Raw genomic sequence first — 26,690 nt, 5'->3', positions numbered from 1 at the left:
GTGAGTGTGTGTGTATGTGTGTTTTATGTAGAAAAGAGCATATAAAAGCTAAGTAGCCAAAAAGGTATACTGTCAGTCATCCATTTACTGAATCTCAGCTCCAAATGTACTTATTGGATCCTCCTAACATTTCCTTTGGCAGCCAAGTGCACAGGATGTACTTGGAAGGGTGCCTCTTCTTGATGCCAGCGTGCTTTCTAATTCTCTTCCTCTTCCATAGTGTTCTTCTGGTTTGAAGAACACCAAGCAGTACTCATGCTGATAGAAAGTTTTGGTAAGCACCACTGTGAGCATCTTCTTGGACATTTCCCCAGAATTCCATGATAACTTCACTTCCAAGTAACCTGGTAGCAACCCGTAGCCTGAAGGAACTCGGCAACATCAATGAAGCCAAGTAAATGCAGGAAGACTAAAAATATGGTCAGAGAGATGACGAGAATGACAAACAAACAAACAAAAAGCCCCAAACATGGTCTATGTACAGGGTCATATCAGATATATATTTACAACTTCTGTGTACTATGTAAGTGCCTGGTGACCTCAGAGGTCAAAGGAGCGCCTAAGATCCCCAGGAAGTAGGATTGCTGCCAGTTGTGAACCACTATGTGAGTGCTGTGCGACACACCGGAGTTCTCTGGAAGAGCACTCTCTAGCCCCACATTGGCTACTTTTAAAAATACACACTACAGGAAAAAAAGCAGAAGCTAGGAGACTAATTCAGTAGACCAAAGTGTAAGAAGCAGTCAGGTTCCATCTGTTTTTCTGAAAAACTAGATGTGGATGAGAGAGGACAGGGGCTGGAGAGATGCCTCAGAGGTTAAGAGCACTGGCTGCTCTTCAGAGGTGCTGAGTTCAATTCCCAGCAACCACATGGTAGCTCACAAGCCCTCTTATGGTGTGCAGTTGTACATGCAGATATAACATTGTATACATAATAATAAATGAATAAATCTAGGGGGAGGTTTCAACCTGCTTGCTAAAAAGGCAGAGTTTGCTTTTAATGAGATGGGAGCAGGTATTTTATTTAGTTCTTTTTCTTTTGCAGGTGCTAATGAGTTCAGTTTAGGACATCTCAAACTTGATGTGTGAATTCTACATCCAAATGGTGATTTTAATTTCTAATCTTCATGAAATGTTCTACAACTGTCTAGCATTTAGATAGTATTTACATATTTGTGTATTTCTCTCTACATCTTTTTCATTTTGCAAAACTAAAGTTCTGTATCCAAAGACTAACTCCTCAGCTCCTCGGAGCTGCCATTTTATTTTCCATTTCTATGGACTCTTTCAGGTATCTGATATAAATGTTACGATATGAAATATGTTTTCTGTGACTGGTCTGTTTTCTTTGAAGTGCTAGAGACTTGAACACATGATCTTGAGAATGCCAGGCAAGCACTCTGTCTCTATTGATATACTCCCCAGTACTTAAAAGGGGCCCTCTGGGGCTGGAGAGATGGCTTGGGGGTTAGGAGCACTGGCTGCTCTTCCAGAGGTCCTGGTAGATAGGCACATGTGCAGGCAGCCTGTGGTATACAAATAAGTAAATAATCTTTTTTAAAAGTGGGGGGGAGCTTTCAATTAACATAAAGTCTCATCATATGGTTCATCAAGTTGTAGTCATATCAGAAGCTCATATACCACAGTTTTTTTTTTTTTTAAATTTACTCCTCTGTAAATGGGATACCCGATTTTCTTCCATCCTTTGGGTAATGTAAAATAGTAGGTCTATAAATATGGGTGAACAAAAGTCTGGTCAAGCCCCTAGTTTAGTTTTATTGGTGAGTCAGATAATCTTTCCAATTGTTATTTTATGTTTAAGATGAGATAAAGGTCTCACTATGTAGCCCAGGCTAACCTCAAATTCGGCATAATCTCTTGCTGCCTCAGAGTCCTAAATGCTGTAATTATGAAGTCAATAAATTATTTTTTTTTTCAAGACAGGGTCTCTCTGTCTTGGCTGTCCTGGGCTAACTTTGTAGACCAGGCTGGCCTTGAACTCACAGCGATCCGCCTGCCCCTGCCTCTGCCTCCTGAGTGCTGGGATTAAAGGCGTGCGCCACCACCGCCCGGCTCAATAAATCTATTTTTAAATGGTTTCTTATTTCTTGTAAAGGCAGGGTTCTCCATGTATGCTGGGTTGGCAACAAACACAGTATGTAGCCAAGCCAAAGATTGATCTTGAAATTTCTGATCCACCTGTACTATATCCTAGCCCCCAATATAGCCTACCACCTGCCCCACCCCATGATATTTGAAAAGAGTTGTTTATTTTTGTGGTGTGCTTTGTTTTTTAAGAGCTCCATCTCCCTCTGACTCTACTGTGATCCCCAGACCTACTTCTGCATCCTAAGTACTGAGAACACAGGCACAAATCCATTTTTAACTAGTTCTTGTATATGGTATTAAAAAAACAAAAACAAAAAACAATTTTTTGAGATTTGCTTTTATTTATGTGTATGGGTATTTTGTCTACATGTATGTGAGTTTCTGGTACCCCAGGAGTCCAAAAGAGGATATCACATCAGATCCCCTAGAACTAGGGTTCCAGATGGTTGTGTAAGCCAACAAGTAAATGCTGAGGATTGAACCCAGGTCATCTGGAAGAGCAGTCAGTGCTCTTAATTGCTCAGCCATCTCTCCAGCCCCACAGTTCCTTATATATGAATATCCAAATTTCCCAACCCCATTTGTTGAAAAGTCTGTACTTTCCCTAACAAGTTATCTTGTCATCCTTGTCTACAACCATCTCACCATTTGTACAAAGATTTACTTCTTGGCTTTGCCTTTGCCTCCCGAGTGCTGGGATTAAAAGGCATGTGCCACCACTGCCTGGCTGAAAGCTCTTTCTAAAATGGCATAAATGTAACATTTTACTGCCATTTGGAAGCTCCTTTCAGAACTTTATACCCACAGGATTTCTTTATACCCATTATCCTTCTTATACAGACTCCAGCACCTTTTTTGTAACAGGTTGTGTTGGTAGTGGTTGATGAGGACACCCTCAGATGTCATTATCAAGAATGGTCTCCAGCCAGGAGTGATAGATAGTACATGTCTTTCGGGAGGCAAGAGGCAGGTACTCAAGGCCAGCATGGTCTACATAGTGAATTCCAGGACAGTCAGAGTTAGGCAGTATAACCCTGCCTCCAAATAAACAGATAGGTAGGTAGGTAGGTTGGTCCCTCTACCTCCTTTGAACAAGGTCTCTCAATGGCCTGGCGCCCATCACTCAGAGTGGCTAAGTAGCGAGCTCCAGGGATCTGCCTCTTCAGTGGCCCTGGCCTGTTGTATAACAAGTAATCCAATAGTAAAATATTGCCTTCACAGAAAAGAAGGCTAACAAGCCTCAGGAGGGTAAAAGGTCACACATACAGGAGGACACAAACTTGAAACCCCTATCAACAGTTGCTGTGAGTGGAGACTCTAACCGGCTGGAAGATAGACATATTGGAAGTTGCCTACGAGCCATAGGGTTGCAGGTTTCCAAAGCCACATTGTCGTGGGCTTTCTGGTGATGTGGCTACTTTTGAGTTGTCCTTGTAAAGAACCCCTCACCTGTTAGTAATCCCAATAAAAAGCTCACTGGACATTACTTTGGTCTGTTAGAAGCTTTCTTCTTGGGTGAGGACATATGCGTGGTTCCCTCTGCCTAGGAAAAGTCTGCCAACCCCCAACCCCAACCCGCAGACAGGGTTTCTTTGTATAGCCTTGGCTGCCCTGAACTCCCTTTGTAGACCAGGTGAACAGGCAGGGAGATCTGCCCATTGCTGCCTCTGCTGGAATTATGGGCTTGCACCACTGCATCTGGCCATACTCTCAGCTTTTTACACAGGTACTGAGGACTGAAAACAGGTCCTCACGTTTGTAAGACAAGCATGTTACTGACTTAGCTATTTCCCCAGCCCATGAGCTATTTTTAAAGGGCCTTAAGAAGTTCCTTCTCATTTTTCCATAATAAATCTACATTTTCAAAAAACAAACAAACAAAACCCCAAAACAAAACAAACAAAAAACCATAGAAATTTACAAAGTTAATTTTATAAATTAAAGATAATTGTATATGTAGAATTTCCTGAGAAGAAATTTATTTATGCCAGAAAACCATTAAAAAACAACAACAAAGGCCAGGCGGTGGTGGCGCACACCTTTAATCCCAGCATTCAGGAGGCAGAGGTAGGTGGATCACTGTGAATTCGAAGCCAGCTTGATCTACAAAGTGAGTCCAGGACAGCCAAGGCTACACAGAAAAACCCTGTCTCAAAAAACAAAACAAAACCCAAAAACAGCCGGGCGTGGTGGCGCACACCTTTAATCCCAGCACTTGGGAGGCAGAGGCAGGCGGATCGCTGTGAGTTCGAGGCCAGCCTGGTCTACAAAGTGAGTCTAGGACAGCCAAGGCTACACAGAGAAACCCAGTCTCGAAAAACAACAACAACAACAACAAACCCAAAAACAACAACAACAAAAAATCTGCGTGTATGCATACCTGAATATTCACGTACATTCACAGAGAACATGTGTCTGTGTGTACATACACACACACACACACACACACACACACACACATACACACAGGAACTTTTAAGGAAATCTACCATTTCCAATTACATTTTAAATAGCCAGCAACACTGCTGGCTAGTTTTACATATAGTAGCACTCTGTATTTGTCCATTATATACTATATTTTTGCTTAGAACAATCTCTAACCTCCTGGTCTCGCCATATTCTCATGGTAAATGAGAAGGAAGAGCCAAATCATAGCTAAGTTTCCATTTCCATCAAGAATTGCTCCTGGAAAACATTGCGGCACACACCTGTAATCGAGTCAGAGAGGCTGAGGCATAACTTCTGTGCATTCAAAGCCAGCCTGGGCTACATGCGTATTCAGCAAGGGCTGCATAGACCCCTTCTCAAACAAAGTAGCAGCAGGAGTAGTAGCAGCAGTACTAATAGTAACTATCATTATTTTCCAAATCATCCTTAGAGCGTTTAAGTTCTATAATAAGAGCCAGTATGGTGGCATATGCCGACAATCTCAGCACTCAGAAAGCTAAGTCAAGAGGATCACCATAAATTCAAGGCCATCCTGGACTACATGGCTAGACCCTGTCTCAAAACAAAATGAAAATCTATATTGAGCTTTCCCTTTCCTGCCTCATTTTGAGACAAAGTCTTTCTGTGCCATGTCAAGATGGCTTTTAACTTTCAATCTTCCTGCCTATGGCTTCTTACATGCTGGGGATTACAAACATATACCACCATCCCTAGACTCCTTTTCAGTGTCTTTATTCAGTCAACACACATTTACAACCTTATTTATTGTATAGGTACAAAATTCTACACTCTATACTTTATTACAGTCACCATATTAAATATTACTGAACATAACAAGCTTTATTAGATAAACCCAGACGGTACAAGAACACTGTGGATATAATTTTTATAATATGGTGCCATAAATTAACAATTAATAAGCCACAGACACTGCCTTTAAGACCCCTCTGCCATCTGCCAACTCAGCAGGTGTTACTAACAATCAATAGTTAACTAAGCTTTCTACCACTCAGATCAGAGTAACATAAGTGTTTAAGTGCATACAGTTACAGAATTGTTATGAGCGAGACCCAAAGCTTTGTTAGACTAATAACTCAGACCTCAAAGCACCGTTAGTTGTACACTTCAATAATTAAGACCGCAGCCAAAATGCAGTTCATAAGGTGTTAATGTACGATGTTTATTAGTTTAATTTATTTAGCACAATGACACAGTAAAATGTCCCATAATACAAACTGTTAAAAGTCTAAAGTCACAAAAAAATACAAATGAAGCTATAAATTTGTAAAAAATAAATAAATAAACTTCTACATCTTCATTATTGAGACAGGGGTGGAGGAAAAAATGAGACACATTTAAGTAGAGATGCTCCATCTAGTCTGTGACCATCACAGTAACAGCGCTTTTTCTTTTTTCAAGGGAACAGGCTACTTCCTAAGTAGCTATATATGAAATATTACCTTATTGCCTTCAAAATAAAATATCCAAATGCAACAAATGGAGCTAACAAACTATATCAAATTTTACCTGGCTAGTAGCACAAAATAACATTTATTTAAACTCACAAAGAAAAACATAAAAATTTTAAACAAAATAAACATAACAAAATAGAAATAAAAGTGGACTAAGCCAATGTCAATTATGAAGTATGAGGAGATGTGACCATTTGTTGCCTGGCATTTCTACCTACCTGTCACTTAAAAAAAGCTATACACAGAGACTGGTTTTAAAAACATAAAGCAACAGAAACATACTAAACATGATTTTAAAGAAGCAAATGCTAGCGCTAGCCAGGCATAGTGGCGGACGCCCGTAATCTCAACACTCGGGGAGGAAGAGGCAGACAGAGCTCTGAGTTCAAGGCTAGCCCAGTCTACAAAGTGAGTCTAGGACAGCCAAGGCTACACAGAAAAACTGTCTTGAAAAACAAAGCAAATGCTACTACTATTTTTAAAAGTTCACCATCCCCCAATAAAAAGGAGGGGAAAAAATAAATAAAAGAACTATGTTCTACTTGGTGATGTGCTCCCCTCTAAGAGTTTCCATACTGTTACCAGCATCTTGGAAGATGACCTGTACCAACCCCAGGCCCTGCCTAGACCTGCAGACACAGCCCTGTGCTCACATCCTGTGGAAGGCAGTGCTGCTTCAACTGCAGTCATTGCAAGAGCTTTCCTAAATCTTCAAGTCATTCTGATTTTACCTTTCAAAAGTACATTTTTGGGGGCTTTGTTTGTTTGTTTTTGAGACACAGCTTCATGCAGCTCAAGGTATAGCCTTGAATTCACTATATAGCTCAGGCTGGCCTCCTACTTCTCAGAATCCCTGACTCTTCTTACCCAGTCTGAAATCTCAAATGTAAGCTAGTACAGCCAGGTTTCAAAAGTAGTTTTGTGTCAGAAGATTTTAATGTCTAGTAAGCAGTAGCTCAGAGGCTGAAACACTCTCTGTAACCAAAAGGACAGAAATAAAAAGCATGTTTCACACTTCAGTTCTTCTATCAGAATTCCTGTAAGATCTCAAATATGGCCTGCCATTTATGTTCTACTCCTAAAAACCCAAAGCTTAATCACGGCCCCGTAGTACTTCTCCTAAATGGTTCTAGGTTTTACGTTGTTTTGTTTAACTTGTTTCTTTGGAAAAATGAACAAAAAAGTACCAATGAGACAGATTAAGAATGAAAATTCTTATTTCATGATAAAAGATTTTACGCATAGGACTTCACATGTGATCCATCAATTCTACTACAACGTTGCAGAAAAAAGTTCTTCAGAACTCAAACAGACCCTAATCCCAAACACATTTCCTGAGTAACCTGATATTTCACCACAAGCCAAGCACAGTGACATGTGCCAGTAGTCTCAGCTAGTAAAAGAATGCTTGAGCCCAGAAGTTCAAGGCCAGCCTGAGTAGCACGGTTAAGAAGGTGGCTGCAGGGTCAGGGGCGTGCAGGAGGCCTTGGCTTGGTTGTTCTAGAAGCTTGCTAAGTTTGTGGTGCCTCTCAGGTGTTCTGAGGCTTGCTTCTCTGTTGTTCACGAGAGATTGCTTTTAATCCTATCACTGCCCTTTTGTCCTTCTACAGCAGTCAAGAACATTACAACTGGGTTCCAGTTTAACTTCCTAAGTTTTACTTTGATACTTTATGATTATGTTCAAAAAGTAACTTATGATTATTTTTAAAAATCAATACATAATAACTGTGTTGTCAATTTTTCAGAAGAATTTAAGTTTAGATAAATAGGTAATATAGTTTATGACAATAAAATTTTGGGCCCACCTTGCAGATAATAAAAAAAGACAGGGTGTCGCTCTGCTGCCCTGGCTGGGTGACCTCTGAGTGCTGGGACTGAAAGTAGTCACCACAACACCCAACACAAATAACAACCTCATTCAGAGAAACAATTTTTCAACTAGAAAACTTAGTTCAGAACCTTTGCTAAAAGCAAGCTCACAGAGGGAAAACGGGATGAGCAGGAAAGGGAAAGTCATTGCAGCTCGGTGGCCTCAACCCCTTTATGAAAGCACACATTCACATCGAATAAGCAAAAAAAAAAAGAAAAGGCCAACTAAAAATGTTTAAAGAAAAATGTAAGACTGAATTAAATGATAAAATCAATCTAAAAGAGAATAAGGAAAAGAAATGACATTTGATGACCTTTATAAAAATACTAAAATCAAAAGAATTTCATTTTGCACATTGTGCTCACAAAGGGAAAGGAGGTTCCATCAAGCCCTGCAGAACGCAAGAGGCAGGTGGCTTGCTCAGGCATCAGCAGAAATAGGCCCCGAAGAACTACCCTCAGCTTCTTCTACATGGTGTCCAGGAAGGAAAAGCAAAGCTGCAAAATGCTGAAGGTTTTAGAAGTATAACGGTGCTTAGGAAAGATCACTGGTCTGGTGTTGCAGCAGCCCCAGTGTTGAGAGACCCTCTAGGCTTCTAGGAGGAGAAAAATAGAAAGGGAGGAAGAAACAGGAAGGGGAAGGAAAGGGCAGAAAAGCACAGGTCATTAGTAAACAGCAAGTTCAATACAGCAAGATGCTTATACGCACCCACTATGCTATTAGTGGAGCTGCTCTTCTCTCAGCTCTACAGACAAAATTCTGAGGAAACTGAAAGGGGAGTTTTTCATAGGGCTCTCAGCCAGATGCTCTAGTTAGTGATGGCCAAATGAGAAGCAAGTCACAGCATGCTCCCCGAAACATGCACTCTCCACCCACTCTTATTTCTCCCCTCCTTCAACGAAATACATATACTCAGCAAAACACTTGTTTTTAAAAGCAGTTGAAGAAGTCAAGCTCAGGAGCCTAACTATCCAAACATGAACACCGAGTTTTACCTATGGAAAGAAAGTTATCCAAAAGCAGAAAGATCTGCTTTTTATGGTGCCAAGGACAAGTCACAAAAGAGTTGGGTTCCCCCTTTGTCATCAGGAAATTCAAGACTGTGTGTTTACTGAGTGCACAGCCCTGCCTCACCCACTGTACTATTAAGTTTGAACAAAACAAAACAAACAAACAAACAAACAAACAAAAAAAAAAACCGCTATGTCTCAGGGCTGGAAAGATGGCTCAGTGGCTAAGAGCTCTTGCTATTCTTCCAGAGGACCTAAGTTTGGTTCCCAGCATCCACATGAGATGATTTACAACTGCCTGTAACCACAGCTCCGGGAGATCCCATGCTATCTCCCCACACCCCAACACACACATAAACATTTTACTTTAAAAAATCTTAAAAAACAAAACAACAACAAAACCCACTAAGTCGGGCCGGGCGTGATGGCACATGCCTTTAATCCCAGTACTCGGGAGGCAAAGGCAAGTGGATCACTTTGAGTTCAAAATGAGTCCAGGACAGCCAAGGCTACACAGAGAAACCCTGTCTCAAAAAAACCAAAAACCAAAACAAAACAAAAACAAAAAAACCCACTCAGTATTTTCTGGTCAGGTTTGACATCCTGTTGGAAAAGATGTCTAGCCTAGATTGACAGCTGTTTTCCTTCCTATGTTAAAAACAATACCCATTTGTTCCAAACAGCTATCCATATAGATTTGGTACAACCTTTCCTTCTTCTAGCACTAACTCCAGGTTAAAAATGCTGGATTTATGTTTTTGACTTTGTTTTGTTAAAAGATTTACTTTTGTTCTTAATTATGTATAAAAAGTGTGTGTGTGTGAGTGTGTGTGAGTGTGTGAGAGTGTGTGAGAGAGAGAGAGAGAGAGAGTGTGTGTGTGTGTGTGTGTGTGTGTGTGTGTGTGTGTGTGTGTGTGTGTGTGTGTGTGTGTGTGTGTGTGTGTGTGTAGGGTGCCCTAAAGACAGAAGCATATTCCCTGGGGCTGAGGTGACTAATGGTTGTTACCCAACCAACATGGCTGGCCCTGCTGGAAATTAAATCTGGGACCCTGCAAGCACAACACAGCTCTTAACCACTGAGTTGTCTTTCCAGACCTCACTTGTTTTGAAAAAAGGACCTGCCAAGTGCTGGACTTACAGGTGTGAGTCACCACACCTCATGTTTAAACTGCTTTTCCTTTAATCATAGGAATATTTACCAACCTTATCTTTTCTTTCAAAGCAGTAGCCCAACTGTCATGCACACCTGTAATCCCAGCACTCAGAGGCAGAGGCAGACAGATTTCTGTGAGCTAGTGGCCAGCCTGGTCTACAAAGTGAGACCAGGACAGCCAGGGCAGTCTACACAGAGAAACCAGAGAAGTCAATTCACAAAACTGGAAGATAACATGACACTTGTTTCTAGTCTTCCAAGGACAATTTATAAATTGTAAGCCTTAATTAATTAATTAAATAAATAGAACCTAGACTCCAATTACTCCGAAGTATACAGATATGTACATTTTTCTTTTTCGGGGGTGGTACTGGAAGTTGAACCTAGGATCTTATACAATGAATGTTAGGCAAGTTGCTCTATCACTAAGTTGCATCCCTGGGTCTTTTATTTTGATTTTTTTAAAGATTTGTTTATTTTATTTATTGCATATGAGTGCTTTATCTGCAGAAGAGGGTATCAGATTATCAGATTACATTATAGATGGTTGTGAGCTACCATGTGGTTGCTGGGAATTGAACTCAGGACTTCTGGAAGAGCAGGTGGCAGTCTTAACCACTGAGCCATCTCTCCTGCCCAAGGGTCTTTTATTTTGAAACAAGATCTTAATAAATTAGCCAGGCAGGTCTACTGTGGTTCACTCTATAGAGAAGGCCACAAACTTGTTCCTCTGCCTCTCAAAGTAACTGGGATTATAGGCCTAAGCCACTAAATTTAACTTACAACATTTCCTAAAGTTAGAAAGTAAAGAGACTAGGCTGGAAAAAAATGGATCTTCCAGAGGACAAGTTCAATTCCCAGCACCAACATGTTGGCTCACAACTTTCTGTGACTCCAGTTCCAAAGGATCCAATACATTCTTCTGGCTTTCCCAGGCTCCTGTACACAAGTACATTCATGCAAGCACATACATATAACAAATGAGTTTAAAAAATAGAGTACATTTTAAGGAAATTGCTATTGCTAACCAAAGGCTTTTTGAAAAGATTTGGAACTAAACAACTCTATGATGGCTAAAGGGAAGGCTTTTCATGACTGACATATACAAAAACTGAAACAAAAAAGTACATCTTGTGCTTGCCTCAAATGTACTGATGAGAAACAAATGCTGCACCCCAGAGCTGAAAGTTTCCTGATGTAAAGAACAATGTACTCTGCTTGAGCACTAAAAGCCAAACTCACTCGGGCCAACTGCATCAGCCTAATCACAAGTGCAAATTAAGTGCAGTTATTTACAAAAATATAGTTCATGGTTCTCACACAGGCGACCTAAGAAAAGCGTTATATAATACAAACATCCCATGTGGGCAAACCCCTGCTAAGGCTCTGGCATTGTTGCTCATATAAACACACCAGGGGTAGGGGGTAGGTGGTTTGTGCTAGTTATGAGGTAAAACCCTGAAGGAACTCAGTGCTGAAAGACTATCAAAGCCCTAGTCTGGGCTAGAAGTTAAAGTTAGAATCAATTCCCAAAAGCAACTGTTAAGGGTAAAGATAAAAGGGAAAGAAAATAATTGAAGACAAAACACAAAGCAAAGCACTATAACTTACAGCTGTGGGTTTCCAATTCCGACTTTTGAAGAGGAAACTAAGTGCAGAGCACATACAGGTTAGAGAACTGCTTCTCAGGGTGCAGAGAGCAAAGAAAGGTCTCTCATCTGGCAATGTGATGGCTTTTTTGCATCTCTAAGAGTTATTTTAATACTGATCCTTTTTTTCTTTTTCTTTCTTTCTTGTTTGGTTTGGTTTGGTTTGTTGTTTTTCAAGACAGGGTTTCTCTATGTAGGTAGCTCTGGCTATCCTGGACTCAATTTGTAGACCAGGCCAGCCTTGAACTCAGAGATCCTCATGCACCTGCCTCTGCCTCCGAGTGCTGGGATTACAGGTGTGCACCACTCCACTAGGCTTATTGATCCAATTCTTTTTTTCTTTCTTTTTTTTTTAAGATTTATTTATTTGTTATGTATACAGTGCTCTGCCTGCACATACACCTGTGTGCCAGAAGAGAGCATTAGATCACATTATAAATGGTTGTGAGCCACCATGTGATTGTTGGGAATTGAACTTAAGACCTTTGGAAGGGCAGACAGTGCTCTTAACCACTGAGTTACCTCTCCATGCTTTGATCCAATTCTTTTTTGGGGGGGGGGGCTGTCCTGGACTTGCTTTGTAGACCAGGCTGGCCTCGAACTCACAGTGATCCGCCTGCCTCTGCCTCCCGAGTGCTGGGATTAAAGGCGTGCGCCACCACGCCCCGCTCTTGATCCAATTCTTATGTGGTCACTTCCAATAAATATTCACAGACTATCAAAACAAACTCATTTCTCTTTCTATTGTTGAGAGATGCCCTGGGTTTAAACACATCCTACAAAAACAGCAATGTTCTCAGAAATAACTTATACACTTATTAATAATACTCAAAGGAGCTTGCCAAGATGTTTACTATGGAAACTTTCACATTAGAAATCCCAGAGACCACTTACCTGTTGTGTTATTCCCTTCCCTTCCATGATCACCATTGGCTAGAAGTGTTGGCTTAGAAGATGGAATACCTGCAACGGTTACAAAGAATAATTACTAATTGTAGCACAAAGCTTAAAAAAAAAAAGAAACCACTGACTATGGATTTTTTTTACTCTTTGTAGTATTAGCAGTACAAAGCATATTAAAACTGTCAATCTTCAGGAAAAGCAAACACATCAATTCCTGTCCCACTCACATCTTCAGCACTATCACCACAAGAAAGGTCCTTTTTTTTTTTTCCAGATTTATTTTCTATACATGAGAGTTTTACCTGTATGTATGTGTGTATGTGTGTGTCTAGTGCTCAAGGAGTTCAGACAAGGTCTCCTGGGGCTGGGATTGTGGATGTTCGTTGTAAAGCCACCAAGTGTGAGAGTTCTGGGAACCAAACCAAGGGCTACTTCTAGAGCAACAACAGCTCTTAGCTACCGAGCTCTCTCTTCACCCTGAGGAAGGCCTAAGTGGTTTGTTTGTTTGTTTGTTTTCAGGGTGGCACTTGCTCTAGACCAGGCTGGCCTGGAACTCTACCTGCTTCAACCTCCCAAGGGGTAGGATTGAAGGTGTGTATCACCACCACCCTAGCTCGGTGCTTTTTTCCCTATAAATTGTCAAAGATTACTAACAAATTCTGTATTTTAAAAAAAAAGCCACAAAACACCTCAGGTAAAATAGGCATGTTTCACTTGAAATAATCCAAATGCATGGGTATGTAATTATACCTCAAGGTTACTAAAAGAAGCAACAAAACACCCATATTAGACTGGGGTTTGATCCCAAAAAGGTATTTGCCCACTGTATCTTAAGTCTAACACTTTAACCACTCGGCTGTCCTAGTGCTGTGACACCCCTCCAATAGGAGCACCAAGAGACCATCACTGCTCCTGGACACAGAGGACTACATGGAGACTAGGAATCTCTGCTGTTTTGAGACAGCATTTCATATGGCCCAGTTTAGCCTCAAGCTTGTTTGTATATGATGTGTGTATGTGAAGTCTTTGAGTATTGCATAAAACTGGGCATGGTTGGCACGCGCCTTTAATCCCAGCACTGGGGAGGCAGAGGCAGGTGGATCGCTGGAGTTCAAGGCCAGCCTGGTCTACAAAGAAAGTTCAGGACAGCCAAGGCTACACAGAGAAACCCTGTCTTGAAAAAAAAGAAAAGAAAAGAAAAGAAAAAAAACAATTAAGAGATGTACATTTTCTCAAAGGTTCTGACTAGAGTTAGCTCAGCAATCTGCATAGTTTGCCACTTGGCCCAAGTTTTCAGTCCAGGTTTAGTGTTTCACCATGTTGTTACCTTCTGGGTGTATTACACTCTGGAGAGTGGGACCAGTAACTGCTTAGATATACCAAGCTAAGGTCATCCCCTTTCAGGGATTCTTCTGAATTTATTTGAAAGGGTTCGTGAGAGGGTTCAGGCAAGAAAGGCAGTGTAGAATTTATTTTATTTGTTTGTTTGTTTGGGTGGGTGGGTGAGTAGGTGGGTTTGGGTGGTTGGTTGGTTTTTCAAGACAGGGTTTCTATGTATCCCTGGCTGTCCTGGACTCACTCTGTAGACCAGGCTGGCCTGAAACTCACAGAGATCTGCCTGCCTCTGGCTAACTAGTGCTGGGATTGTGTGCCACCACACCCAGCTGTAAAGAAATTCTTACAGAGAGATATATTTCAATATCTCAACCATTTTATTTGAAGAATATGGCACACCATCCTGTTTGGTAGTTAGAAAATACACAGCCTTGGAGGCCACAGAAAATGAACTTCTCCCTCACCACCAGCTTTGAACCCATCTCCCTGGTAGCACACTAATATTAAGAAAGGAAAATACTCAGAGGTATTTTTCACAGATACTTTGTAAAGACAAAGGAAAATCTAGAAGTTGCACTCTAAAATGCAAATGCAGGCTCTTCCTTTGGAAGGTAACAAACAGTTGAGCCCCTGCATCCAGAGCAGAAACCCTTGATAACAATGTTTAACCAAAAGACTGCTCTGTTACCTCAGAAGACCAAAGAGAAGCAAGGTATATCAGAGCACTAATTAGAAAAGTAAGATAAAGCCAGACACGGCACACTCAGGGAAGCAAAAGCAGGTGGATTGCCCTGGGTTCAAGGCCAGCCTGGTCTACAAAGTAAGTCCAAGACACCCATAGCTACACAGAGAAAGCATGTCTCAAAATCCAAGGGGGGGGGGGGGGAAGAGAGAGAGAGATTGAGAGGGAAAAGGAGGGAGGAAGGGAAGGAGGGAGGGAGGGAGGGAGGGAGGGAAGGAAAAAAAGCTTATACTAACTATGGACACATAACATGCAGCCTGCTCATCTTCACACAGTGTACCGTCCTTATACAAAGCAGTGCCAGATATGTCCCACCCGCGCTTGGCATAAATTCCTTCTCCTCAGACAATCAGCACTTAAGATTCATCATCCCTAGCTTAAGGAAGAGTACATATTTTTTAAAAATCTGTCTTGTTTTAAAATGTAAATTATAAGAAAATGGAAAATTTACAAAAAAATGGGGTCTTGAGGAGGAGGGGTTGTGTGTGTGGTTTTTGGCCAAAAAGGTGGTGAAGCTATTTTATAATATGATAAAAGTTAGTGTGACCAAAGGGAAGGAAAACAGAAAATCTCATTTAAATGACTGAAACACACCTTCTGTATCATCAATTTATCAATTGAGAAATACTAAATACTTTATCAGTATTTGGTTTATGAAATAAAATTATAATAATAAACATAAAATGAATATAAACAGACAGATGTTGACATCATTTAAAATTAGCAAATGTAAGCCAGGTGGTGGTGGTGCATGCCTTTAATCCCAAAGAGAGTCCAGGACAGCCAAGGCTACAAAGAAACCCTGTCTTGGAGGCTGGGGGGGCGGGGGCGGGGGCACGGCAAAATGTCCACAAAAAGATTCACCATGGAGAAAAAAAATACCACTGAGAAGCCAGGACATGTGAGTGTGGGGGGGGGGGGAGGATAATACAGCAAAATAAGCAGTACATATATTCTCATCTTCCATTTTTCCTCTCTCAAATAATGTGAAACTAGCCGGGCGTGGTAGCGCCCGCCTTTAATCCCAGCACTCTGGAAGCAGAGGCAGGCGGATCGCTGTGAGTTAGAGGCCAGCCTGGTCTACAAAGTGAGTCTGGGACAGTCGAGGCTAACACAGAGAAACCCTGTCTCAAAAAACCACAAAAAAAAATAATAATAATAATGTGAAACTAACATCACTAGCAAATGTTAATGAAAAGGATAGGACACAGGGAGTACGCAGAAATACTTTTACAAAATCTCATCTCAGAAAAGCACATTAAAGAGGCTAAAGATGGCAAACTAGGGGCTAGAGAGATGGTTCAGTGGTTAAGAGTGCCATCTGCTCTTCCAAAGGTTTCGAGTTCAATTCCCAGCAACCACATGGTCGTTCACAACCATCTGTAATATAATCTGATGCACTCTACTGGCGTGCAGGTGTACATACAGGCAGAATGCTGTACACATAATAAATAAATCTTTAAAAAATAAAAAGATAGCAAACTAAAGTATATGCCAACTTCAACATACTAGCACAAGTATTAAAAGCAGCAGAGGGCTGGAGAAAGGTTTCATTGGTCTAATGCCCTCTACTGGCACCCATCAGGTGCCACGCGGTTCTGGTACTCAGACATAGGCAAGCAACACTCATGTACATAAAAAATAAAATTAAATGAATCTTTAAAAAACAAAAAACAAAAAAGACCAGGATGGTGGTGGAGCAAGCCTTTGATCCCAGGAAAGGCAAAGAGAGGCAGAGGCAAGGGGATCTCTGTGAGTTCAGACCAGCCTGGTCCACAGAGCCAGTTCCAGGATAGTCAGAGAGAAACCCTATCTCAGAAAACAAAAACAAAAACAAAAACAAAAACAAAAACAAACAAACAAAACAAAGCTGCAGACTGGGTGTAATGGTACATATCTAAAAGTGATTAAGGAAAGAGGGCTGAAAATTCAAGGTCAACCTTGGCTAACCAATAAGACAGTAACTAAAAAGAAAGTAATTATCTAGAAATTAACAAAGAAAGGCAGTCTTGGGACTGGAGAAACAGGGCACACTGTTATTCCAGGGGACCTGTCCGGGTCGAGGGGGTGTCACAACTGTGTTTGAGGTAGACAGGCCTATAACGTTAGCACTTGGTTAGTAGAGACAGAAGGATCATGAGTTAAGGTCATCTCCAGTTACATCTGTGTTACATGAGGAGGGAAACTGCATCTGTAACTGCTAATTAGCCAATAACTTGTAAAGTAACTTTGTAAGAATACTTTAATTGGGACTGGGCAGATGGCTCAGTGCTGTCTGCTCTTCCAGAAGTCCTGAGTTCAATTCCCAGCAACCATCTAGAATGAGATCTGGTGCCCTCCTCTGGCGTTCAGGGGAACAGGCAGGTAAAAACACAATAAATATACAAGTAAATCTTTAAAAAAACAAAACAAACACTTTGATTTAATTTGATTAAGGAACAAACAATGAAACACACCTTTAATCCCAGCATTTGGTAAGCAGAGGCAGGTGGATTTCTGTGAATTCAAGGCCAGCCTTGTCTACAGAGCAAGTTCCAGGACAGCCAGGAATACAGAGAAACCTCACCATACTTAATACAAACAAAATAACAACAAAGCTCTTGATTAAGGGGTTGGGGTGGTTCAGCAGTTAGGAGTGTGCACAGCTCTTGAACAGAATCTAGGTTAAGAGCACAGCAACAACACTGGGCTCCAGGATCCACAATTCTTCTGATTCCCACAGGCACTGGTGCACATGGAACACAGGCAAATGTTCAAACACATGAAATAAATAAATAAATAAAACCTTAAACATATAATAAATCTAAAGTGACAGTACCATATTTGTAAGAGATAACAGAAAACATTCGCTGAATTAAAACAGATTAAACAGGAAGAAGAGAGGTGGCTCTACCATGCATGCACTACACAAGAGCTTCAGCCTAGCGCTTCAGCTGGAGAGATGGCTCAAGGTTAAGAGCACTGACTGCTCTTCCAGAGGTCCTGAGTTCAATTCCCAGCAACCACATGGTGGCTCACAACCATTTACAATGAAATCTACTGCCCTCTTCAGGCCTGCATTTGTACATGCAGACAGAGTACTGTATACAAAATAATAAATAGGCCAATCTTTAAAAACATTCTCCTACCAGCAAGAAAAAATAAAATCCTCACCTAGGACTCCAGAGAGTAGGAAAAAGGCTTGAAAACTTCAGATAAGCTAAGTACTGTACAGCAGTAGGAAAATCTTCAATCAAGATGCTGTACCCGGCAGGGCAGTGGTGGCACATGCCTTTAATCCCAGCACTAGAGAGGCAGAGGCAGGTAGATCACTGTGAGTTCAAGGCCAGCCTGGTCTACAAAGCGAGTCCAGGACAGACAACGCTATACCTGTCTCGAAAAACCAAAAGAAAAAAAAAAAAATGCTATATGCCCCTCCCCCCCAAAAAAAGCCAGGCAAGGTGGTACATGCCTGTATTCTCAGTACTCAGGAGGTAAAGGCAAGAGGATCTCTGTGAGTTCAAGGTCAGCATGGTCTACAAATTGAGTCCATAAAGAAGCCCTGTCTCCAGAAAGAAAATGAAGATGCCATATACTACCTTCTCATTGAATTCCACAGAAGATTTTCATTTAGTGAAATAAACTCTCAGTTCAACATAGACAGCACTGAAAATAGCACACATTTTTAAAATTAATCATATTCTTTAAAAGCCTCCAACCACCTCTCCCCCAAGACAACAGGGTTTCTCTGTTTAGCCCTGGCTGTCCTGGAACTCACTCTGTAGACCAGACTGACCTTAAACTCACAAATCTGCCTGCCTGTGCCTCCCTGTGCTGAGATTAAAGGTGCGTACCACCACACCCAGCTAAAAATTAATCATATTCTTAGAGATATAGAGATATGCAAAGTTGGCCTTTTTTTTTTTTTTTTAAATCCCTCTCCCCACCAGATTTCGGACTCCCAAAGGTGGCAAATAAATCTCGAAAAGAAAGGGGGTAAAAAGCTTAGAGGCAGGTAATGTGAGGAAGAGAGCCATGAGTAAGCTTTAGGCCAAACAGACTCAAGGGTATGCAATTCTGCACTGTCAGACTCTTGCCAACATCACCCTCTTGTGGCAAATTGGGCACACTGCACATTTCATTAAGGGCAAGTCACAGGAACAAAGTCCTCTGCAGTATGTCTAGTAAGCAGCCTTTCCAGACTGACTTACATTCCCTAACCTAGGAGGATCTGTTAAGACATTGCTAGGCCCCAGGCTGTCCACTTCGCTTTGCACAAGCTCCACATGATCTAAATTGCTAGTTCAAAGGTCCACCCGTGAGGAGCACTGTCCTAGACTAATTTCTTTCTTTCTTTTTTTAAAAGCAGTCTCACTCTGTAGCTCAGCTCAGGCTGCCTTATGTCAACCACTATATATACCAAGAAGGCTGACCTGAAAACTCAAAGATCCACCTGCCTCTACCTCCCAAAAGCTAAGATACAAGGTATGTGCCACCACCTAACTCTGTATTCTAAATAACACTGGCCTCAAAGAACTCCTAGAGAGCTAAGTAGAAACCATCAACTTCAATCTTTCAAACAGAACACAGGAAAGTCTAAGTGACCTGCCTGTAAACTTACTAACCACTTAATAGAAGCCAAACACGTATGAGATGGTTACTAGCATGAAGCCATCACAGAATCTTTGACTCTAGTATTTGAGACTTTGCTTTGTCACTAGCATTAAAAAATTGGTGCAGCCGGGCGTGGTGGCCTTTAATCCCAGCACTCGGGAGGCAGAGGCAGGCGGATCACTGTGAGTTCGAGGCCAGCCTGGTCTACAAAGCGAGTCCAGGACAGCCAAGGCTATACAAAGAAACCCTGTCTCAAAAAAACAAAACAAAACAAAACAAAAAAGGTGCAGCAGCCAGGCACACAGTGCTCATAATGAACTCCCGGGCATTAGGAGTAAGCAGAGAAGAGCATCCCAAGAACAAACAACAAATGCAGCAAGCAACAACAACAAGCCACTGTACCCAGTCACAAGCTGATATACATCCTCACTTTAGCAGAAAAGGATTCTTAGAGAGATTGGTGCAATTAAGTTTGTTACAATAAGTGTCCTCATGGGGGCTGGAGAGATGGCTCAGAGGTTAAGAGCACTAACTGCTCTTCCAGAGGTCTTGAGTTCAATTCCCAGCAACCACATGGTGGCTTGTAACCATCTATAATGTGATCTGATGCCCTCTTCTGGCATGCAGGTGTACATGCAGCAGAGCGCTGTATTAATAATAAATAAAATCTTTTTTTTAATCAATTTATTCTTGTTACATCTCAATGGTTATCCCATCCCTTGTATCCTCCCGTTTTTCCCTCCCTCCCATTTTCCCCTTATTCCCTTCCCCTATGACTGTTCCTGAGGGGGATTACCTCCCCCTGTATATGCTCATAGGGTATCAAGTCTCTTCTTGGTAAAATCTTTTTTTTTTTTCAGTGTCCTCAAGACAAAAATATTACTTTCTTTTCAACCTCATTTCATCAACTACTTTTATTTGTGTTTTGAGGTAAGGTTTCTTGTAGCCTAGGTCAGACTTGAATGCCCTAAGTAACCACCTTGTCTTCCTTATATTCCTTCCAGGAGCTAGGTAGGATCTCATGTGGACACCATCGCATGATTTACGCTTCACTTTTTAGTTGAAGGCAATTAAGGTGGTCATTTAAGACGTAAAAGAGGAGCCAGGCATGGTGGCACACACCTTTAATCCCAGCACTTGGGAGGCAGAGGCAGGAGGATCTCTGTGAGTTCCAGGCCAGCCTGGTCTACTAACAGTCCAGTACAGCCAAGGCTACACACACAGAGAAATCCTGTCTCAAGAAACAAAAGAATTAAAAACAACCATTGTCCAAAAAGTCCTATTATATATAGCTCATTCAGCTGCTCCTTCTATATATGGATACGGCACAGTGGTTTAACCTGCCCTTGATTGGCCTGAGTCTACAACCAAATAGAGTCTATCAAGCATGTTCCAAAAACAAAACAAATTTAAGTGTGTAGCTCACGTCTGAGGACACGCACAAAACATAAAGTAAAACATAAAAATATTGAGGCACATGCTTATAATCCCAACACTGAGGAAGTGGAAGCAAGAGGATCAAAGCTCCAGGGTAACTAGGCTACATCTTAGGACCTTATATCAAAAACCGAAAGTAACAATAACTAAGTGTTCAGAGCTCTTCCACAATGTCTGAAGAAACGTTCAAAAGAACTTACAGGGTGTCAAAGTGATGGCTCAGCAGTTAAGAGCACTTACCACTCTAGCAGAGCATCCAAATTCAGTTCTGAGAACCCATAGACGGCAGCTTACAACTGCCTGTAACTCCAGGGGATCCAGCACCTTCTTCTGGCCTCCATGGGCCAGCATACAGCATAACTCATACAAACACATCAACATAGATAAAAATAAAACAAATCATTTTCATTTTCTTTTTCCTCCCTCACCTGTCCTGGCTGTCCTAGAACTAGCTCTGTAATTCAGGCTGGCCTCCAACTCACGGAGATCCACCTGCTGCTACCTCCTGAGTGCTGGGATTAAAGGCATGTGGACTACCAATTGGTTATAACTTTTTCCTTTTTCTTTTCCTTCCTTTCTTTCTTTCTTTTTTTTTTTTAATATTTATTTATTATTACTATGTATACAGTGCAGAAGAGGGCATCAGATCACATTATAGCCACCATGGGTTACTCCTTCTTTACCAAGATAGGGTTTCTCTGTGTGGCCTTGGATGCCCTGGACTTGCTTTATAGACCAGGCTAATCTCGAACTCACAGAGATCTGACTGCCTCTGCCTCCAGAGTGCTGGGATTAAAGACATGTGCCACCACGCCCAACTCTATAAACCTTTTTCTTAAAATATATTGGTTCTTGGGGCTGAGAGATGATTAAGTGCTTAAAAGCACTTGTTGCTTTTACAAAAGACTCAGGTTCAGTTGCAAGTGCCAACAGAGGAGCTTCAACCACCCTCAACTCCAGTTCCAGGAGGGATCTGGCACCTCTCCTGGCCGCTACAGGCGTCAGGCATGCATACAGTACTTTTACATACTAGCAGGCAAAACGGTAAATACACATAAATAAAATTTTTAACGGATGGGTGGGGCTGGAGAAATGGCTCAGAGATAAAAGCACTTATGCTCTTACAGAAAACCCAGTTTCAGCTCCCAGCACCTGTATATAGAGACTCACAAACATCTGTAGTGAGAACATGTGGTACGGGCATTGAACTCATGACCTCTGCAAGAGCAGTCAGTGCTCTTAACCACTGAGCCATCTCTCCAGCCCCTTAATTCTCATTTTTAAGCAAGATTTATTTATTATATTCCATGTGTGAGTGTTTGGCCTGCATGTATGTTTATGCACCACATAGAGAGGCCATATTGTATACCATGGTGCTGGAATTACATACAATTGTGAAACATCAGGTGACTGTTAGGAACTGAAATCAGGTCCTCCAGAACAGGCCCCATTTAATAAAATTAAAAACATTTTAAAATGTTCTCAAGGAAACGCTCACTGCTAAGCATGGCATCCTGAGTTCAGTCTTTCAGAACCTGTGGTAGGAGGGAAGACCTGACTCCCACACAATGACCTCTGAATTCCATATATGCGTTATATTACGTGCATAAACACAATAAACAAACAAGTGTAAAATTTAAAAAACAAGTTCAAGACCAGTCTAAGGCCCTGGTTCAATCCTCATTCCTGAAAAACTGGGAAGAGATTCTAAAAACCTTCCTCTTCTTGAGGCGAGGCAGGAGCAGGGCGATCTTTGTGAGATGGGATCTATAGAGTGCCAGGACAGCAAGGACTACTGACATAGAGACACCCTGGCCCAACAACCCCATGCCCTACAAAAAAAGATTAAACACAACATGAAAACCTATTTCTACTACTTCCCTGCCTTTACCTATCTAAATCAATCCTCAACTGTGAAAGCATCAAACAGGTATAAGAAAACAAAATGAAAAGAAGTAAGCTTCTTCAGTCAAACTCTGATGAACATCAGCTAACGGGTGGGAGAAGCAAAGCTCTGCTACCATTGACTAACACAGTAGTTAACTCCTTACCATTTCCTTTCTTTCTACTGAATTTCCTTTATTTTCATGTGAGTCAGTAAAGGACCGTTGTGAATTATCTTCCACTAAGAAATCCAAATTTTTCCTTGGAGCAAATATTTATGTAAATATGGTAAGATCTTACACTCCCAGTTCTTCGCCTAACGAGGGGTTTGTCTCCCCATAAAATATGCACAAAGGCAGCACGCTTTCCACTTTGGTTATAGAAAGTCACTCCTACTTCAGCAATACAAAAAGAGCTGAAAGTTAGGGGGCTAGGGAGACATCTCGGCTGGTAATATGCTTGACTTGTAAGCAAGCACCTGAGTTAGACACCCAGAACCAGTGTACAGTGCAGGCATGGTGGGTGAAGCCTGTAACCCCACGGCTAGGGAGGGAGGTAGAAATAGGCAAACTCCAGGGCTTACCAGTCTAGCCTATTTATTTGGTGAGTCTCAAGCCAGTGAAGGACCGTATCTCAAAAACTAAAACTAAAAATAACAAAAACTGGCCCAGTGACACAGCTAAGTGGGGAAAGGTACCTGCCACAACACGTAATGCCCTAAATTCAAAAGAAAAGAAAAAAACCGCCCTGTAAATCATCCTCCTGCGTGGTATGCACAAAGGTGCCAAGGTGCTAGAGAAGCACCATCACCCACCACTGTTCCCTGGCCTCCACGTGCAGTGAACACACATACCTACCTCAAATGAAAACAAACAGAACCCAACTAGGGCTGTTTCGTTTCCCCCCACCCACCCCCCCCCCCACCCCCTCCCGCCACATGTAGCTCAGTCTTAGAACCTGACAAGGGAAGCAAAATCTTTAAACCCTGAAGTTCTCTGTGCTCACCTCCAAGTGCTAGTATTACGGGCGTGTGTACTACCATGCTAGTTATGTGGGGTTCAAACCCAACCCAGAGCATCACCGACTATACACTAAGCTACATCCCCAGTCCTTTATTAGCTCATGAAGAAATTTAATCCCTAGGATTATTGATAAATTCAACCAAACACTGAAAAAGAAAACATCAATTTTCCATAACTACTCTAGGAGACAGACATAAAGGGAACACTCAACACTCCCTCATGTTTTGTTCCTGGTCTGGTATGGGGGGCTTTGTTTTATTGCTGCATTCCATTTTCCGACACAGCCAACTCATTGTTGAGGCCTGCATTTAAACTCAATGCAATGTGCAGCATGGTGACTCACACTACAGTGTCAGCTCCACAAAGGAGTGAGGCTGAAGCCATGACTTCAAGGCCGAAATGGGGTGGACAATGATTTACAGGACAGCTTGGGTTACAGAGTGAGATTGTCTCAAAATCCCAAGCTAACCAAATATACATGCAAATGACTAGACAACTAAAGATCAATATCCCTCTTAAATACAGACACGAAAATCCAGAGTCAAGTATTAACAAAGCTTATTCAGGAATAAAAATTTTGAAAACAAAAACGTTAAACTTTTCTTAAAGGCTTTAACTGTGTTTTACTCCAGATTACTCCAACAATCTGGTTCCAACAAAAGCTGTAATATAAGCACAAACGTGATGTGTTTAACTTTACAAAGCTATGTTCAAGTAAAAGAAACAACAGAGATGCTGGGTGTGGTGGCGCACGCCTTTAATCCCAGCACTGGGGAGGCAGAGGCAGGCAGATCGCTGTGAGTTTGAGGCCAGCCTGGTCTACAAAGTGAGTCCAGGACAGCCAAGACTACACAGAGAAACCCTGTCTCGAAAACCAAAAAAAGAAAAAGAAAGAAAGAAACAACAGAGATTTTAATAGAGAAAATTATGATGCAGGTTAGAAAGTGGATGAAACATTTCAGAAGACACTAGGATCAAGTCATCTCCAGCTTTATCAGCACTGATCTGACTAAAGAGCAATGTGTCTGTCCTTCTCCTTCAGTTTCCTTTTCTCTTTTTCTTTTGTTTGTTTCAAGACAAAGTTCCCTGTGTATAGCTCTGATTGCCTTGAAACTTACAGAGTCAGAGATCTGCCCACCTCTGCCTTTAGTGCTGGGACTAAAGGCATACACCGCCACTGTCTGGCTATCCTTCATTTTTGTTTAATTTATTTATTTGTTCTTTTAACAACCTGATCATAGCCCCCTCTACCTCCCCTCTTCCTAGTGCCACCTTCCCTCCCTCTTCACCCATCCCTACTGTGGTGAGTTGGAGAGATGGATTGGAGGTTAAGAGCACTGTCTGCTCTACCAGGGGTCCTGAGTTCAATTCCCAGCAACCACATGGTGGCTCACAGCCATCTATAATGTGATCTCATGCCCTCTTCTGGTAAGCCGGTGTACGTGCAGGCAGAGCATGTATACACAATAATAAATAAATAAGACCTCAGTGGTGACAAGTCATGACCTCCAATCTGCACTCTGAACACATGCATCCCTTTTAGCTTGAACACTTACCTTCAACCTGGCTAGTGTCTGTGCATGATTTCTTTTTGGACTCTGAGTTCCCCGTTTTCTCATCACCATCCAGGAGAGGAATATATTCAGTTTTCTCCACAGTTTCCCCTACAATGTCATCATAGGGCTCTGCCTCCAGCGTGGCAATGAAGTCTCGCTTTATCTCTCCCTCAATCTCTGGAGGTGGCTCTGTCAATGCATCTACAAGACTAAGGTCCGCCATTCTGCACCACTGGAACTGCCTGTTAGGGGGCAAAGAGAAGTTTCACATGAACACTGCAAATGAAAAATGAGTAAACACTTTTAAGGAGTCTCAGTTGTCTTCAAGAGAACCAAAATCTACAACTTTAGATCCAGTCAACACCTTTTAGATGATGGGAAAATAAAAGCTCAGGACCAATCACGCTAGGGGAGTTAATGCTGTTCATCTCTCTCCAGGGCAGAAAAGCCAAGGACTATTTTGTTCTTTTTACTTATTTGAAATAGGCTCTTCAGCCAGGCGTGGTGGTGCATGCCTTTAATCCCAGCACTTGGGAGGCAGACGGAGGCGGATCACTGTGAGTTTGAGGCCAGCCTGCTCTACACAAAGCGAGTCCAGGACAGCTAAGGCTACATAGAGAAACCCTGCCTTGAAAAAAATGTAAATAAATAAATAAAATAAAACAGGATCTTGCTATATATGTGCCAAGCTAGCCTAACTCACAATGACTCTTCTGCCTCAGCCCCCAGAATACTGGGATTATAGGAATGTACAGTCAAACACAGAAAATAAAACACAAGCCAGGCAATAGTGGTACACACCTTTAATCTCTGCAGTCAGGAGGCAGAGGCATGTGGATTTGAGTTTAAGGCCAGCCTAGTCTACAGAATGCGTTCCAGGACAACCGGGTCTACACAGAAAAACCAATCCTCTCCCCGCCTCTTCCGCCTCCTTCTCAAAGCCCCTGGCCAAAAAAATATTTTTTCAGAATTATAGCCAGCAACATTTAAATTGGGTCTTTCAGGAAAAGATTTCTTTTTACTTTATGTATATAAGTATTTTGCCTGCATGTACATGCCTGTTGACTGTGGTGGCCAGGAGGGTATTAGATAGCCCGGAGTTACAAAAATGAGTGCTAACTCAAGTCCTCTCGAAGAGGAGATGGTGCTCTTAACTACTGAGCCATCTCTCCAGCCTTTCAATGAGGTCCTTTAAAGGGATCATAATATATTAGCCCATATGTAATGGAAATTTGGTCACTTTGTAAACTCAGTTATATAACGTAAATATGTTTTTTGTTTTAATCTCAAGTGTGGGGTTTTAGTTTGGACTTTAGTGTGTCTTTGCCAGCTAGTAACGGCCTGCCTTATTGTGGCACAGAGGGTGGCATGGTCTAGGACTCTGAGGGAAATACAAAGAAGAGCCTGAAGAGAGAAAGTGTGGTGTGTGGTGTGTAGCAGTTTGGAGCTAGCTGCATTTGCTATTGATAGAGACTGGTATTGCCCCAAAATAACTCATTGACTGACC

General features: G+C 41.7%; 1 protein-coding gene across 2 annotated transcripts in view; it reads right to left on the bottom strand.

Moving 5' to 3' along the window:
• The window catches only part of Map4 (microtubule associated protein 4), a 130,422-nt gene that overhangs the window by 67,420 nt on the left and 36,312 nt on the right, over nt 1–26,690 (bottom strand). Inside the window, exons 2-4 of one of the 2 annotated variants that reach the window (XM_051140321.1) lie at nt 25,184–25,425; nt 12,606–12,674; nt 8,104–8,494 (exon numbers count right to left, since the gene is read on the bottom strand). In XM_051140321.1, coding sequence (XP_050996278.1) covers nt 8,487–8,494; nt 12,606–12,674; nt 25,184–25,406 — 300 coding nt within the window. In that variant the 5' untranslated portion in view covers nt 25,407–25,425 and the 3' untranslated portion in view covers nt 8,104–8,486. Of the gene's footprint in view, nt 1–8,103; nt 8,495–12,605; nt 12,675–25,183; nt 25,426–26,690 lie in introns of those variants that run through there. The other variant, XM_051140323.1, reaches the window with a different exon arrangement.

The sequence above is a fragment of the Acomys russatus genome, chromosome 32 (genome assembly GCF_903995435.1).
Source record: "Acomys russatus chromosome 32, mAcoRus1.1, whole genome shotgun sequence".
Taxonomy (NCBI): domain Eukaryota; kingdom Metazoa; phylum Chordata; class Mammalia; order Rodentia; family Muridae; genus Acomys; species Acomys russatus.
Note: the sequence above shows the minus strand (reverse complement) of the source record. Positions and strands in the feature narration are given on the sequence as shown.